At 34.8% G+C, this 17,832-nt stretch overlaps 1 protein-coding gene across 12 annotated transcripts in view; it reads right to left on the bottom strand.

Annotated features, from left to right (window-relative positions):
• The window catches only part of PTBP2 (polypyrimidine tract binding protein 2), a 51,065-nt gene that overhangs the window by 18,787 nt on the left and 14,446 nt on the right, over positions 1 to 17,832 (bottom strand). For 7 of the 12 annotated variants that reach the window (XM_083846250.1, XM_083846254.1, XM_083846255.1 and 4 more), the window contains 5 exons: positions 17,112 to 17,187; positions 4,639 to 4,811; positions 4,174 to 4,317; positions 1,549 to 1,713; positions 1,362 to 1,472 (listed from right to left, as the gene is read on the bottom strand). In XM_083846250.1, the coding sequence (XP_083702376.1) occupies positions 1,362 to 1,472; positions 1,549 to 1,713; positions 4,174 to 4,317; positions 4,639 to 4,811; positions 17,112 to 17,187 (669 nt within the window). The remainder of the gene's footprint in view (positions 1 to 1,361; positions 1,473 to 1,548; positions 1,714 to 4,173; positions 4,318 to 4,638; positions 4,812 to 17,111; positions 17,188 to 17,832) is intronic. The other 5 variants (XM_083846260.1, XM_083846251.1, XM_083846252.1 and 2 more) reach the window with 1 other exon arrangement.

The following is a 17,832-nucleotide window of genomic DNA, read 5'->3' as shown; positions in this document are numbered from 1 at the left end:
TACCTCATCCTCTGTTATTTTGCAACTTCTTTACTGATTTGAAAATTATCAGTATAATTCTAGGAATATAATATACAGTCCATTTCACAGACAACATTTTTCCATTAAATCTTCTGATAACGTACGTAAGACTCAAAAAATAAAGTCAAAAAATGCATCACTTGATATTACATTTTACTTCAAAAATGCACTCGGTTTAAAGAGTTATTAACATCTACTACTGAAAAACAGCTTTGCAAACACGAATCAAGACTAAATTACAACACTCCGCAACAAATACCCGAGAAACACTTGGGTTAAAATATAACCCAAATGGCTTACAATCAATTCCTGCAGCAATTGTAGGTTAAATATCTAGTTTCTGTATCACTATTTTAATTCTACTTACAACCTGAAAGATGTAATCCCATCCATGGGAGTTTTTATTTATTACAGTAATATATTTGTACCTTCCTCTATTCCGAAGCACCATCTAATGTTTTGTATTATACATCTCAGAAAATAATTTTAACTGTATTCCAAGTTTTTAAGTATTTCCAGACTGGTTTTCAGGGGTAGATTATCTTAAAGTAGATCATCATAAGCCAAGTTGAAAAACTCCTTGTCCCTGACTAACTTATTTTTTCTGAATAAGAACACCACTTATACTTTTCTTTTTGATGGCCTTTTTTTTTTTTTTTGCGATTCCCTGTTTTGGCCACCTCATACTCTTTTAATCAATGTCTAATATTTCATATGGTGAAGAAGATAAAAATGACCATCTTCTACTTTTTAACGTCCATCTTTATCTCAATGTAGTCATCATTCTTAAAGGCAGAGCAGAAACCTAAGCCTGCTTTTTCTTTCCTCCACTTTCCCTCCTTAAGTTCTCAGCTATTCTATCACCTATGGGTAATAAGCACTTTCTATGCTACCATGCAACACTTAACATACACATCAATTTTAATCAGCCTTCCACAAACACAGAATGTATGTGAAGGTTTAAAAATATACATTGATTATCTCTTGAATAATTTTTTTTTTAAAATAATATCTATCCTTCCCCTTTGGTTCACCTTTTCTATTGCCACGGATGTTAACAAATCTTATTCACTTAATTCAAAATGTCTGGTCTAGATGACAGTCGATCTTTGTCATCATTTATCCATATGCTCTCTCCTACTGTAATGAATAAAAATAATTACTGGTTCTTGCCTCTCATATCAAGGATAGAGTCTCCTATGAACTAAAATTAGGATCTCGCTCTCTTGTGTCACTGCTGCATCATACTCTGGTCCCACAAGTAAGAAGGCACTCTCTTCTGGGCACTTAAAATGAAATCCATGTTTTGTAACTTAGCCTTAAAAGAGAACTATACTTACTAGTTTTGCTTGCTGTGCATTCACTGGATCACCATACTGCAGTAAAGCTTGAAACTGGTTATTCTTTGTGAATGTGATTATCTTCAATACAGCACCAAATTTAGAGAATATCTGTCAAAAACATCATAAAGTTTTACATACAAGTTCCTGCCAGTGACAGCTCAAATTAAAACAAAATTTGGCTTACCTGATGAAGAACATCCAGAGTTACGGGATAGTACATGTTGTCAATAATTATTCTAAGTACCGGACTCTGAGCTGGAGTCACTGCACTCTCACTCACAGTGGTCCCACTTATGGGAGCATTTGTTGCCTGCACAGCTGTCACTGCCTGAAGAACAGCTTGGGCCCGCTTTAAGACACAAAGCAACAAAAGGCATTTAAAGAGATCTTATTTAATATTTCAACACAATAGCTAGAAATTAGTTAGCAATATTCATAATGGTTATCTTCAGAAAAATCAGAGCTACACACAGAACATAACAGAAGTGGAATGCAGTCCAACTTTGTGAAAAAAATGAAAACATCAATTAAGCCTTCAGACTGCGTAAGTATCAATCTTCCCAGTAGCAAGCATATTGTTCTACTAATACGGACAAAAAACAGAGGATTTTGTGGATGTCAAGACTCCTTCCAGACTCTTTTATAGAAAAAAGCCTACAGAAGCCAATTTTCGTAGTGTTTCCAGTTTGTCTTACAGTTAATATTTCAATTCCATTTTAATTCCGTAGAAGGCTCTGAAAGAAAGGGATAATGCTAAACACTTCCAAACTTCTCAGTTGTAACACAAGGAAATAGTACACGGAACTGACAGTGCCAGAAAGTAGTATCCATAGAGGGATAAACAACCTGGTGTCTGATATCCACTCCCTTTACTAAGAAAAAAAAAGAAAAAAGACAATACTCTTAAACTGTGGCTGTGTTTTGTTTTTTTCCCCATTTGTTTTCTTTTGAAACACAAGCAAGGTCTTAGAAATTCAGAGGTTAATGACAACATCGTAAAAACACACATCTACTACATTAAACTACTTCTACTGCCAAAACTGAAAGCATCAGAATGATTAATATTTTTTTCTCTGAGAAAGAAAAAGTACGGGGAAAAAAGATTTCCAGTTAATACTTCCATTAGGGCAGTCTTACGAAGCAAAACAATACAAAACGAAGAGACAAAGCGAGCATTCCAGGTAAAAATTATGACCAATAATAACCACCATATTAATGCATACGGCATATTTCAGTGGTATTAGAGCTACGACCAGTTTTCATGTCTCACAACTTACATGACACTCCCCAAAATGAAATGAATCAATGAGTAAAGGAAGTTTAAAAAAAAACAGAGCTGGTGAACACTAGAGGTAAATCTTGTTCTCCCAACTACGTTTAACATTAATCAACCTAACTCTATAAAAATGCCTTTTGGTAACAATAAGCTCTTTTTGTTCAGAAAACTAGCAATATCTGCACCACCTTTATCTTTCCTTACAGAAAAATGAATAATCAACCACCTTCTGGCTTACAGAAGGACTCATGAAATGCTAGTTACAGAATACTTACTGCCAGGTACCTATTTATAGTTATTAGTTCTAGTTTAAAGAAAGATCTGAAATCCTAGGAATATGAATGCTAAAACTGGGCATCAAAGGGTATGGTGGCATAAAAGCCGCTGAAGAGTCGCTACAACCCACGTGCTGTGAAGGTGGTCCTGGGATGTACACAAACCACCATCACCACAGAAGCCAGAGAACAATACTACTTAAAGCTTCTTAAGGCAATATATCCATCCAGTATAGATTGGCGTGCAGACAGAATCCAGACACCATTCTTCTCCCCCCAAGATAAAGGTAACCATTTTCCTTTGTAACCGACATTTTGGAAAAAAGGAAAACCAATTTTTGAGAAGTACCTTTGACAGACAAACTATCAAATGTTTCTAAGGAACTGGAACGCTGACGTGATCAACAAGAAAATCAATATTAATTGATCTGAACCGAGATGCCTTTAAAAATAATTTCAGAATAATTATTTTAAAGATAACAGCTACAACTTTACTATTTCCATGCCTTATCTAAGACAGGACACCAGTAACAGAAAATGTAACTCGGTATTTGCACAATCTTTTGTAACATCAAGGGAATACGAGAAATTAACCTTAAAGTAATTTTACTTGTGGTAAATGAATGTCTTTTTCCCTATAATTTGTAAGACAGGGTCATCACATTAGGAAAACCTGTTTTGCAAAGGCATTATTTTTGCTAAATTTCCTGTCCTAATACACCCAGACATGATAGATCTATTTTAAAATAGGTTCTGCAGAGGCAAAAACTTTTTTTCCCCTCTACTAGCAAATACATTTGTACATTAATATGTTCTTCTTGAGGAACAGCAAATCACATAAACTGATGTTACCAGTGCTACCAAGAGCGATCACTGAAACATAGGTATTAGTCATTATCACCATGGAAATTCAAAAAGGCATTAGAATCTCAGTTGTCAGAATTAAATACTTATTTTTTTTGTCGTCCTACAGTTTCCAAAATAAGATGAAAACTTATTTTATGAAAAAAATAAACTTAAGGCATCTTCAGAATCTATTTTACATTAAGAAAACACATTAAGAAAATTCATCCTAATGGAAAGATCACACACAAAGCAAAATCCCCTTCAATACCACAAAATGGAACAACATCGGTAAAACAGCAGTGTTTAGATGTGGACAAAAGTAGATGGTTTAAATATATGCTACACAAGCCAAGACTACACACCATGAATCATGTTCTACTGTCTATATTTCTAATAGTGCATAACAGTATACCTGGTTCAGTGTGTTATCAGTCTTTAATTCTTTATGATTGGAATACTGGATATAGATAGGTTGGTTACGAAGATGAGGTGTCACAGCAGAGTAATAATTAACCATAGTGATAGCTGCTTCTTCTGTAGCAAGTTCCAAAAAAGCCTGTAATACCAAGACAAGTAAATTTCAATATTTACAAAGTAGACAATCTTTATATTAAAAGCACAGAAAAATCCAGAACTTAGAGGTTGGATAAAATATTTTGCCAAGTATCAGTCTCTAGAAGATGATTTAATTCTCCACATGCCAACTTTATTTGTTAAACTACTACATTCCAAAAATTCATCTGTGAAGATGCATAACTGAGTATTTATCCTACAGCCATCTTTCCTACTTTATGTAGCTGCTAACCACCCCACACTCCCAAACAGAATTACAAGGCAGAGTAAATTCATAATAATAATAAAAGAGGCAACAAATTACCTGATTTTTCCCTTTCAGCATCAGGATGTTGGTTACCTTACCAAAAGGTAAACCTAAAGCAATGACTTCTGTTTCTGTTACTTCCCCAGGCAATTTTCTGATATGAAGAACACGAGACGGAGCCCCATCCATTTTATCGTCACCTTTGAATTTCTTGTTGTCATTACCATTGGCTGAAAGACATATTCAGACTATTTGAAGAGCTTACTGCTATTATTAGTGTTTTGTTAAAATGTTTTTCATTACAAACATGAGAATTTTAAAAGAGCCACCTCAGTCTCATCTACATAAAAATCAAGGGTTTAGAACAAATTTTGGAGAGTCGACTGGAAGAACATGAAAAAGTGTTAGGTGGTTCAAGTCTGTTCAAGACTAACTCAATAGCTCTGTGATAACGTATTTTCTAAGCAAGATAAAAAACAACAAATCTTTTTTATCTCACTTTCAGTGAAGTATCATATAATGACACGTAGGAATACTAATAACTCCTCAGAAAGGCTTGAATAAAAACCATATGTAAATAAAAATATCACCCAGATTTTTTTTATTTTTATTTTTTTGAAAGGAGAAAGATGTCAATGGAATAAAGTGACTAAAGATGCTCCTTAAGGAAAATTGTTTTTAAGGACTGTTTTCACTAAGTAACCAAACAAAGAAATGATAAAAGTTTCAAAGGAAATTTATTGATGATACAAATACAGGAAAAATCATTAAATGCTGAGATGGATGACACTGGAGAAAAGTGATGACACAGAGGACTGACATTACAGAAGTCTGATGAAATTTACATCCCCGTAGTTTAAGAGCCAAGTACAAAGTGACCATTATGAATTGTGGACTGAAACAGGAAGACCAGCTATTAAAAACAATGCTGCTAACTGGGAGGGAGGAGAGTAAAAAGAAAAATATAGGATTTTCCTAGCAGAAATGAGGAAAAATCGACATCATTGTAACAAGACACCAGGAAGATAGTTTGGAATGTTGTCCAGAATTCTCGTAAAGATTTCGAACAAAAATTCAATAAAAAATAACTCAATCTGGAGCATATGAAATAAAGAGCTAGCCAGCTGGATAGAAGTTTTGCTTTGAAAAGCAGCCTACAAAAATACTATTTACTTTGGCTACAAGGTAATAAAACTACTGCCTATAAATATGTCAATGTAGCAAACATCAGAAAGGGTTAAAAGCTAAAGAAAAACACTGTCTTAAGATACATGGATATTAATGAATGAATTAGTGCTGGAAATCAGAATGCATTTAGATATGAGGAAAGTGTTCAGATTTCCTTTTTTATATTTCTGTCTATAAAACATGCAGCTGATAGTGAGATACTCCATCTCTCATTTTACCTTAGAAGAGCTGTTCAAAAAAAAACAACATAAAAATGTGATTAGTAGAAAAATTTATGTAATTATTAGGGTTCAAAATCATGCTTGATGGCAGATAGCAATGAGGATTTAAAAAATAAAATTATGAACAAAATTACTTGGATTTTATTTTCTAACTAAAAAAAGTCAGAAGAAATAAGGGAGGGAGAAGGAGTGTTAATAGCAAGCATTTACATTAAATTCTCCAAAAGCCTTGCCTTTGTAAGAAAGCTGAGGGCAGCATTTTCCAAAGGGAAGAAAATAAAGAAGTCCTCAATTATCACTCAGCTATAACTGAATATAATCCAGATTTTACATCCAGGAAAGTCACTTAGACCTAAACTGGTCATCTGAGAACAGTAACTTTTGCTAAGAGTATGCCAAAAATCATAATTAAGAATTTAAGCTTTTAACTCAGTTTGCCTACGCCAAGCCAACTCACTGAAGATTCAAAACACAGAATGGAATGGACTCGTATTTTTACAAGTGTAGAGTATCCATGCTCCAGTTCTGGATCCAAACAGCCAGACCAGGTAACACATTTAACTAGCTTTTCACCACTTCTAGCGAAATTGGCAAACCCCAGTTCTCTGACCAAAGCTATGAACTGTTGCCATTTTCAGTAATAGGGTCATTCTTCATATTTCCACTACAGGAAGTGCTGGAAAAAAGAAAAACCTCTACATCACAAATTATTTCTATCACTCCCTTATATCTTCTTCTAACAGCTAAACTTCTTTCTAATTGGAACACTTGTCTTTCTACTTCTGCTTGCTTTTCTAATGCTTCTCTCAAATTACAATCTAGATTGATCTAAAACTAAAAATCAAAGTAGTCAGCATGCTTTAGAATCAGGTCATATATTTAGAAGATAAAAAAATAATACTCTAAAACTGAGTTTTTAAAAAGATCTTTCACTGCTGAACACTTTCTAAGCCTTTTCCAACTTATTCTAAGAAACAACAAAATCCCTGTGACGTTGCAACTGGTGAAAATTCAGCCAGTAGCATGCAAGCAACAACACTAGGAGAGGATGAATCCAGGCAATAGTATATATTTTGTTTTGCTGTGCTGCCAAACCTCATGACTATCGCTTATTTTCAGGAGTGTGGAGTTTCATGCAATCAAATATAAATAAAATATTCACTCCCAGCTTTTTGAAATCTTCCTTCAACTCCCAATCCACAGGATAAGGAATAAAAAGAAAAAGCTAAATTCTAGATCGATGTTTTAGTCAGGCTTTAGAAAGATCTCCATCAAAAATTAAAATGCTCAAAAACAACTATTCCTATTCAGTATCTAAAAATTACTTTCACCTAGAATTTAAAAAAGATCTGGGCAATATTCGTCTGCTTGCAAGGTTAACTGTATGATCTCATTTTTTCTTCACAGAAGAGAAGGACAAACTTAGAGGGAACACAGAAGAGTAAAATTTCAAAAGTGCACACTGAGCTAGGATTTGAAGTCCATTTTTAGTCTGTACAAGGCTCTAACCTGTATCAGGTTTTGAAAATGTGGGGAGACTCGTCTTCCAGGTAGCCAGATTTCTGTCTTTCAGACTGAGACAGGGCACAATATAGCACGTTATCCTAAAAACCACAGGCAGCCAAAGTTTATGAAGTACTTTTACTTTTCACCTGAAGCTCATTACACAATAGCCTTGCCTAGGTCTTAATTTACATCTCTACAGAAAGCTAGAAGAAAACACTGTAATACATTAAGCCTGCCACTTTCTACAAACTCGCAAAGAATAGAAGAGTTGCAGTGATAATGAAAGTATATTTCCAGTGCCTTTTTATTCTTAAACTTCTAAGTAATCTGAACTCGTTACAAGTTTCAAGAGTTAAGTATGGGAACATTAACAACATGAAACGAAAACAAAGAACTCTGACATTTTTTTTCCACAGAATAAGTTCCAAGATTTTTAAGTTGATTTTCTCTTTTTTTCTTTTCCCTTAAAACTAAGGCCTATATTAGGGTTACCTAAAGCCTAACCCAAATGTTAGTATTAAAAAGGGATCATAGTCTAGTATATAACCACTCATGCACATAGATTTGTGGGGAAATGCATCTCCAGTTCCTTTAATAATTTCTGTAACGCCTGACTACATTACTTTGCCATCTATAAACCTTCCTATCTGATTTTCTTCATTTTATAGCGTTTTTCAACTTTTGCTGCAGCAGGTTTAAAGAACTGTAAAATAAAAATATTGTACTATGTACTATCTCTTCCTAAAGAGCAGCCTAGAGCCTAAATGTGATTCAAATATCCCATATAAGTTTATTTTTTAAACTATCTACATCCAACACTTACTCATAAAAATAAAAAAGAGGCAAATAGAAAGTGCTTGTGATATGTTTAATATAGAAGGTAAATAAATATAATAAAATAATACACAAAAATGTACAGGATTACGCACTGAAAAATGCAAGACAAGACTTGGGTGGTCATTTAAAGACTGCAGTCGACAACCATTTCCAGTGCTGTGTAAAATGCCTAAAGAAAGCTTTCAGCAGCGGGGCAAGTAAGCCCGACAAAGCTGTTTGTAAGGTATACTCTTCCCAGTAAGCAGCAGAGTGAAAGGTGAACTGACAACATTCACAAAACGAAGCCACAAAATTTACCCCAAAACATGTAAGACCAGATTTTAAGACAGAAGAAATTAACACAGCAGTAGCTATCACTGCTTTTCTTGAATGAAGCACAGAACACTTTTTAAATTTTTGGTTATCCAGCCAGCATAGCTTAGCACTAACTTATTACTGCTATAATTGAAATAGTAAAGTGTCATATATTAAACATGCATGCACATATATGTGAATTTTCAAAATATTTGTCAAGCAAATGAAATCAGCTTTTAAGACAATTAGTAAAGTTTTTGACACCATATGACACATCTCCCCCTAACTTTAATGTAGTCTTTTATTTGCCATTTTAAATGATACTTCTCAGCTGGAGATGCATCATTACACTGCACTTAGGAACAGAAAGCCACAGCGTTTAAAAATGGGAACACAACCTGTTCTGAGTCACTGAAAGGTTAAGTTCAGCTACAGTTAAAGCACCAACTGTATTCTCTAACAAAAAAAGAACAAGGCACTAAGAATAACATTGCCTTGTGTCAGAAACAGACTACGGCAATAAGCAACCTGAAAGATCTTTCTGGAAAAGGACAAAATTGCAGAAAACTGGGGAGGGTAAGGGAATGTTGGAAAGGGAAATCTCACATGACAACTAATAACTACTGCTGAGAAACTAACTGCTGTTAAATTGGAAGCTCATTGGCAAGGAGCTATTTCATCACATAGTTTGGCTTTCACCGGACTTAAGAAGCCTGATCAATGCCAACTCCTTTCCCCCACAGTTTTTAACAACTATAAAGATGCACTGGACCATAATGCTGCAAAGTCTACAGTGGGGAAAAAAAAAAAGTGAGAACACTATGACTAAAACACTGCATTCAGTGTTTGTCCATTTCCAATCAAGTCACAGCCTTAAACATATACTAAAGAAAAGTCCCATGGCTCTGTGGTGATAAAGCACTCAATTAAACAGAAATCTAACCCTGAACATTTACTATATTCAATTCAGAATTACAGAACAATTTTTATTTATTTTCCTGTAACAGCTACTGCACTGATGCAAGCCCTCTTTGGTTCTCTGGCGAGGAGAGGAAAAAAAAGTGCAGTTTCCTTATAACATCGGTTGTCTAATTCTAAACAAAATCTTGTGTCTACAAACAGCATTCAAAAGCATTATTCTCCCATCTAAGTAGGATCCTGCAGTCTAAACGTAATCAACATACAAGCCACTCCCCTACTGCACAGAAAACCAAGTCACTGAAATTGAATGCATTACAGTCAACAAAGCCTATAAATGGGCATTATCTAAGCTATCTGGATTCCCTGACATTTTTAGTTAGAAACTCCTACCTTATTAAACAAAGGAAGGAAAACCTATATATATGAGCAACAAAATGAAGTATAACACACACAAAACACATGGTAAATCTGTGGCACTCCACCTATAAAAACCTCAATGCTCACAGGTAGATTTTGCAGAAAAACAGATCCTGAAGTTCAGAGTAGCTCCTAGACAACAGTAAATAACGTACTTCCTGCTGATAATGATTTTAGAAAACATTAAAAATAGAAGATTTCATCCTAACGAGTTCTTCTTTGCACACTTCCCCACCCCTTCAGATATAACCTCAAGTGTTCTGAGGCCAAAACACAAGAGTTAAATATTTATAGTTTTACTTTCATATATAAACCCTTTAAGATGTATAGTTTTCCTTCACAGTAACTGTAATGAATATTTTCTCTATAAAGTAACAGCTACTGCAGTAAATACTTTTCTTCCTCATGCACTTTCCATAAAAAAAAACTTTCATATTTACACCATCTCTTAATAAAGAAATGCAACTATGTGGGTATTGGCAAAGATCTTGTATACGAAAAAAAAAAGTTTTTTTCATCTGTTACTTCTTTAAAAGAATGAGGAAAAAGGTCAAATTTCATCACAGAACACTAACTATAAATTACTGTATATCTGCAATAGTAAAAATTAATTGATAAACACCATTTCTGCAGAAGTTAATCTCTGTATCACAATGGTCAGTACACCCCACCAAACAACTACAAAAGAAATGCAAAGCTATGCATTCCTGAAACACTTATTTCATCCTTCAATACAATCACTTCATTCAGTAAAAACAAGAGGCTCACTAATAGTTGTATTAATTGTTGTTGCTAATATCAGACATATTTCTTGTTTCACCTAACTGAATAGTAAAGAAGTAGAGAGAGCATCAGGCATATATCCACACAGGAAATATTTGACCAAGTAAAAGGCAACAGAATTAAGAAAATAGCAATGGAATTAAGAAAATACCTAGTTTAAAATTGCGGATTCTGACCAGACAGGAACATTAAATATAGCAGTCGATACTGAAAACAATCACCTGCCTCTAAAACAAGCAGCTAAGGAAATCACAGAAAATCACAAACTCTGAGGGTGTAAGACAAAGAGACCACTGTGGTTTCATTTGAGATTTTCTTAAGCATATGTGCCTGGCCTGACATCACAGATATAAGGTAGGAAGAAAGGACCTTTGGTTTGATCCAGTGAGAGAGTCTGGCACAAGGGCCAGGAGGTTCCTAAAACAAGGAAAATTGAAGTGCTTTTTATTTTTCATAAAGACATCTTGGAGTTCAACCTAAAGATAAAATCTGGAATTCAGAACATTGGAAACAGAGGAAAAAAGTAGATTATGTACTCAAGGTAAAAATCATGAAGAACGTGGAATTCTCTGAAGTTTCCATTTTTTAATTCTTAAATTATAAGTTACATGCTCAATGCCAACTTCACTTTTTGTTGTTGTTTTGAGGACTTTTAGGGAGTGGGGAGCACATTCTGTAGATTTTGTACTTCAAAGCATGTTATACCCCATTATCCTTGCCTTGCTGGGCCACCGCTACGTTGCAGAGTTCTTACCACTTGAACTAAAGCATTCATCAGTAATAACAGATGGATCATTACTCTGGATACAGGCCACATGCAAAGGAAAGTCTTGACCAAACAGCAATAAAACTACACAGAATATTGCCCATCAGGAATTTGAGCTCAAATAACTAACTATGGTCAGGCAGATTAAAAGATTAACTATACTGCTTTTAATTAGAACTAGCACATCTGCACACAGGCTGCAACTGTTTCAAACCCCACTAATTAACTTTTCTAACTATAATACAGTTATAATATAGTATAATGGCTATTCAACATTGCACATCACAGTCCACAACTAATGCACTGAATTTTGGCCCTTAAAATATGTAAAAAAAAAAAAATACTATGGCTAGAGTGCAGTGTAACAAATAGGATAAAAATGAATTGTGGCATAGTGATGCAGACAGAAATTAATTAACGATAACGGCCACATTTTATTTCTCCCATCCTCAAAGGTGTTTTTGTTGGCATGGTTGGTCAAGTGGTTTTGTTGTTGTTTTGTTTGTCTTTAAATTTCTTAATTTACAAAAAGACAGTGTTCAAACATTCAGAGCATTAAAATTCAGTTTATCCACATGCAAATGCCCACCTGAGTCTGTAGAAAAATGTAAATTATAGTCTGTTAATGTTATGATACTTTTCAATCATGTGTTGTACTTCTTCAAATCTTTCCAATTACTATTAATTGTAATCAATTTGCAAACTTCAGAAGTAAATTACCTATGCTAAGGCATCATTAATGTTAACTAAAAACCAATTTTACTTAATGTGCTATCAAAAACAGCACATGTATGTTTATACCATAAGTTAAACGGGGCACTTGAAACATGATTATTAGCTTGCATGCCTCAGTGCCAAGTACTCTGTTAATACAATGAATTACCTGTCAAAGTCACCACTAACTTTCCCTGCTAATGAAGTAAAAACAAGATCAAGATTAATAGTATCATTTAAAGCTCCAGTTTAGCGAGCCCAGCTGCAAAATGATTTTTGAAATGTTTTAGCTGATTGAGTAAAAATGCACAAATGTAAACAATAAAAGCTATGACAACTATAGGAAAAAATCTTCCATTTTTTCTGCTTCAATCCTTTGTCTTTGATAAGCCAACTTCCATAAAAGTTTCACCAACTTTCACTTTTTATCTATATCCCTTTATTTTTTTTGTGCTCATGGATTCTAGCAACACAGTTCATGGCATAAGCACCTTCATGCACAGAGCTGTTCCTAAAACTTCCATCAAGCAGCCCTCTACCTCAAGCAAGCTTGGAATAAAAATAACCCATCATAAAAGAAAGACCCTTTCTAGTTCAACAGGAAAAGAGATTTATTATTATTATTTTCTTAGTTTTAAATTTGAAGAATACAGAGTTAATAGTCAATTTATTTTTTTTAAATGTAACCTGGCTTCAGCTCTTGTTTCTCAGAATCCTGCTATCAGATCGTATTTCAGTTTATCTAAACTTCCCTTTGAGTCACTGACTGCTGTGCATAAACATGAAAAAATGAATGAATAGTTCCTATGAAAAGGTTATGCCCTCCAAAAATGAGAGCCAAGCACAGTTATGGTAGAGAACAAAAATGGACTCCAAGAATATTTTCAGAAAAGATAAAGGAAAATGCTTAGAGTAATGCAAGGCCTGTGGTTCTGACAACACACCCTCAAGACAATGTCACCTCATGCTAGAGGAAAAAAAGCTTAGGTATCTGCTGACCCGAAACCTTACATAAGTCTTTCCTTGAAAGAAATTATGATCTAGGAGATAGGATTCTACCATAAAACGTTTAAAGAATTTTCTTTCATATTGCTCATAAACTACTTATGCTAAAAAAATAATTAGAGTCTTGTGTAACTAATAGACGTGTTTAACTTAAATGAAATTCCTTAAGGATAAAGACAGCAATAATAGGAGATGCAAGGGTTCAGAAGTAAGTGGTAAGAAAATAACAGTCATCCTCAAATATCCAGGTCTAAATTTCTTTTGAGGCAGTTCTTTTACTAAAGATACACAGAGTACTTAAGATAGTAACCTGACTTGTACTAAACATTAATGTAGCATACTGCCAATTTTCTTTTATCTCTATGGTCTTGGAAGATGGATACTGCTGACGAAGCCGTTTAGAAATTTTTCTAGGAACAAACCTCGTATTTTGATCAATTTCTTTAAACAGTCCAACATGATGACATTTTCCTTAATTCTGTATTGTTTATCAAACTACCAGTGGTGCAAATAATCAGTAAGAATGCAAATCAAACGTTTGTCCAAAAATTTTGCACATTTGACAAGAAACTGGGGACAGATTCATATGTAAGGCTCTCCAAAGGGCAAAGAAAGTATGCCACTTTCGTTCCTATAAAAAAGAATTCGCACAAGAGTGTTCTTAAAAGCATTAAACTACCTAAAAGAGCTGAATACCAAAACCAGAAATAAACAAACAAAAAAACTACCCTCACAGAACAGTTACTACGTTAAAAAGTTAAGATGATCATTTTAAAAACCTCAGGTTTAACCTTACCCCTAAAGACAATCCTTAAAGACACAGCCCACAATTCTATGCAAAACAGCTTGCATGAAGAGGTCTTTTTTTTTTTTTTTTTAAATGAAGAGTTTTTTAAAACAAACTTCCTCAAGCAATTGTTTTAAAAAAAAGATATTTCTATAGCACAGACTTGAAAAAAATGTGGGAGTCAAGCTTTTGTTCTAAGTTTAGGCCCGCTAGGGCACTGCTGGTGGCAAATGTGGTTTTTGGATTGTGTACTTTTCCATTAAGGCTCAGAATATTACACAGACAAACTGGTTCTTTTCTTCTGTCCACCTAGGTATCTGTTTAGAAATTATAATGGGATCATAGGTTGAAAATATCAAGGACAAAACCAGTTTAGTTTTCTATGTATTAAACAATGGCCAGGTCTCATAAAATCGTGACACCAAACTCCAAGAACAGAAAGTAGTTTTAAATGGTACAGAATAGGCCAGTTTCGACAAAATGATTAAGCTCTTCATAAAGGAAGCAATGACTACAGATTCTCTGAACAGACCCTAGGAAATCTACAAGGGCTGTGCTACAGCTAAAAACCCTATTCACAGAAGTTTTAAAATTCTTCTACAGGAAAAAATCTAACATTAATTTGAACATAAAAAATACATAACTCTTTTGGCTTCAGGAGACAGGTACAGAAAAATTAACATACCAGTTTCCATTTCAGGCCTAATTACTTCTGCTTCTACAATTTACAATTGTAAAGGAAACCTGTGCAAGTTTGGAAAAAGTTCTTCCAGGCTTCTGATAAACAAGAAGGATGCATGATCATATATTCAGAACTGAATTTAGAACTGAACTGTTGATTTAGCCTACTGTACATGTTTCATATACTATTCAAAGACAGGAAGGCAGTAGCGAAATTTGAGCACAATCCCAAGAAATTGCTTAAAAACAAAACAAAAAGCCTCAAATGAAACTAACCCCTTCCCACTGACATCTGTAGGAAATGGCTTGAATTGTAATACTGCATTCAGACTTGGGTATTTTGTTCGTTTGTTTGACGTTATTTTTCCACACCAACCTCCTTTATATATTACACAGTTAGTACGACCACTGCAACAGGCAACCATCCTGATACTACAGGAGCGTATCTCAGGCCACTGCTGTTTGTTAACGAGATCTTTCCTCTGAAACCATGTACAGTTCTGGATGCCTAGAAATGTATCAAGAGGTCTCCTTTGTATAAAAAGCATAAGGATCAATTCATCTGAAAACTGCTTCCCAAATCTTTAGTGGTTGGTAGAGGGTGGTGGGAGAATTTGCATGTGTTAAATACAAACTCCTCAGTATACATAATGGACTCTTCTATTTGAATAGCTTTAAACAGAAATTTCATTTTTCTCAAAAAGTTTCAAGACTTCTTAGAAAAGCTTCTGTAACTTTTCTTCTGAAAACTCAAGCCTATAATAGTTTTTTTTTCCTTCCCCTTTTAGCTTTTTCCCTTTGATAAATTAACTTCCATTTAGTTTTCCTGAAGAAAAATTTTCTCTGAAAATATATGGAAAGTTCCAAAACATTCAGGAAAAACTAGTTTGTCCTGGTAACAGTGACGCCCTGTCCAAAGCTCAATGCCCAACCTCCCCCCCAACTCAAACTACTTAAATGAGAAACTAGAATTAAAAGGAAAGTATACTGCTGAAGCAGTATTATCTTGGACTGCATAGGACATCAAGAAAATGAAAAGATGCATCTCTTTCAGAACCAGAAGTAAGCAAGAAAAGCAGAGAGAGAGATAAATGACTGTTCCAGGGGTTGTAAAATGGCTACCAGTACACTACACTTATTTTTGATCTATGCTAAAGAAGTCTCATCTCCCCACCTCTAGTTAGGTAACAGTCAACAGAGACAGTACTACTCTCTTCTGCCAACCCACCCCGCACAGGACCTAGCGATTGCACAGCTGCGTGCCTAGTCAGTATGCTGGAAAGCTGCACTTCTCAGTGGCACAGTTCAGTGCTGCATTAGCTCACCTTGCAAGCGTATGAATACTCCAATATTGTGTCGAGCAGAAACATGACCAGTTGTGCGTTTTTTCCTGCTTGTGCTAGCGATATAGGAAGAAAAAGCACAAAACTGCCCACTCCGGCAACAGCTGCCATCACAGCACAGCAAGTGTAATATGAAATTGCATCGTGAAGCCCAGTCTTTTACTGCTAGATTAAAAGGAAAGGAAATGATCTGCTACTAATACAAGCAACTGTACTGCTCAACACAATGTGAGAGGGGGAATATATCAGGCACATTAAAACAGTGAATCAGGCAACTATTTGGGAGGCATACCAACACTGATACCAAGAACTATTTCCTCTACATCTCTGAGGAAAGTAAAAAAATACATGTGTTCTTGGGGAAAGGAGAGAAAGGAGAGAAAAAGCACAACTCTGTGGTGAGCCCCTCTGATAGAGCTCAATGCAAGTTCAACACTCAAGAGCATATATTGCAATAAAAGACATTTTATTATGTGCCAATTCATGAAAAAATTCTATCTAGCAACACCGTAAATGTGACTAAAGAATAACTACACTTACTTTGCACTGACATTCTGAGATTGTAACATTGTCATCTCAGACTGCAGTAGCAAAGTGAAGTTTACTGCTTTAGCAGTCTACATGGGACCAGACCAAGCTCTCTTTTCCTGAAGCCATACTCTATTACGGATTATGGGGCAGCATTCTTCTCCGTAATACTCAGACTCGCAGATGGCTATGTGTGAAAAAGCAGATGTCACAGAGGAGTTGTTAGCTATTTACCTTTAGTTGGTAGCTCTTATTCCTTACTTTGAAGGCAGCAGTACAAGACAAGTGTAATTTTTCATCCTGTTACCCACCAACAATTTGCTGTACAGACATCTGGAAGTTGCTTTTTGTTTTACAGGATTATTATTCTCAGATACCTGAGGTTTGTGAGTATATACAAGGTCACTACAGTCTGATGCATGCCAACAGTTTATCCCTCTATAGCACAATGGAATCTTGTTTCAGTGTTCTCCCCTTGTAAATAGGAAATGAGTCCAAGTATAAATGATAGATTTCTCCTTTGAAAGGGCATCACTTACCAGTAACTACCATGCTGCTCATGTTAGAGTTCGGGCTATTGAGTACACTGCCTGAAAGAAGTTCGTCAGATCCTCTCTAAAAAGAAAGAGACAGTAAGAGATTTTTTTTCTCTATTTTGTGATTTTTAAAGATGATATTAAAAATGTCAGTTTGACAGGGAAAACCTTTAAAAGAACTTAAGCAAGCATAACCAAACCTATTCAGATTTGGCACACTTTGTCTTTTCAGATAAGTGTAACAACTTGAAATCTATGTAAAGCAGTATATTTACATGGCAATCTTCGCAATGAGAGCTGCTGAAGCAGTTGTTTCACCCACCACTGAAATACAGCCACCTTGAGAAAGAAGTGCTGAGCAATGACTTTGTCCAGCATTTCAAATTAAAATATTATAATTGCTTACTGTATTCCCATAATATATTTAATATTTTGATATTTTGTATGTGAAATTAAAATATTATATCCAACTGAAACTACAAGGGAAATATATAGACAGAAATATTGAGTTTAGCCCAATTCTAACACCCCTATTTGGAAAAAGACTTGTCTTCAGAGGATATTATTGCTTTTCAGTCTGGGGACATCCATTTGTCTTGCAAAACACAGCTCAGGGCAGGGAGTTGCATCTTCACTGTAATTCTTAAAACATGACAAATATGAAATAAACAGTCTTTTTGAAGACTATTTGGAAGTAGGCTGAAAAAAAAATCAGAGTAGCATT

Source organism: Anser anser (genome assembly GCF_964211835.1).
Source record: "Anser anser genome assembly, chromosome: 8".
NCBI classification, from domain to species: Eukaryota; Metazoa; Chordata; class Aves; order Anseriformes; family Anatidae; genus Anser; species Anser anser.
This window is presented reverse-complemented; position numbering and strand designations above follow the sequence as displayed.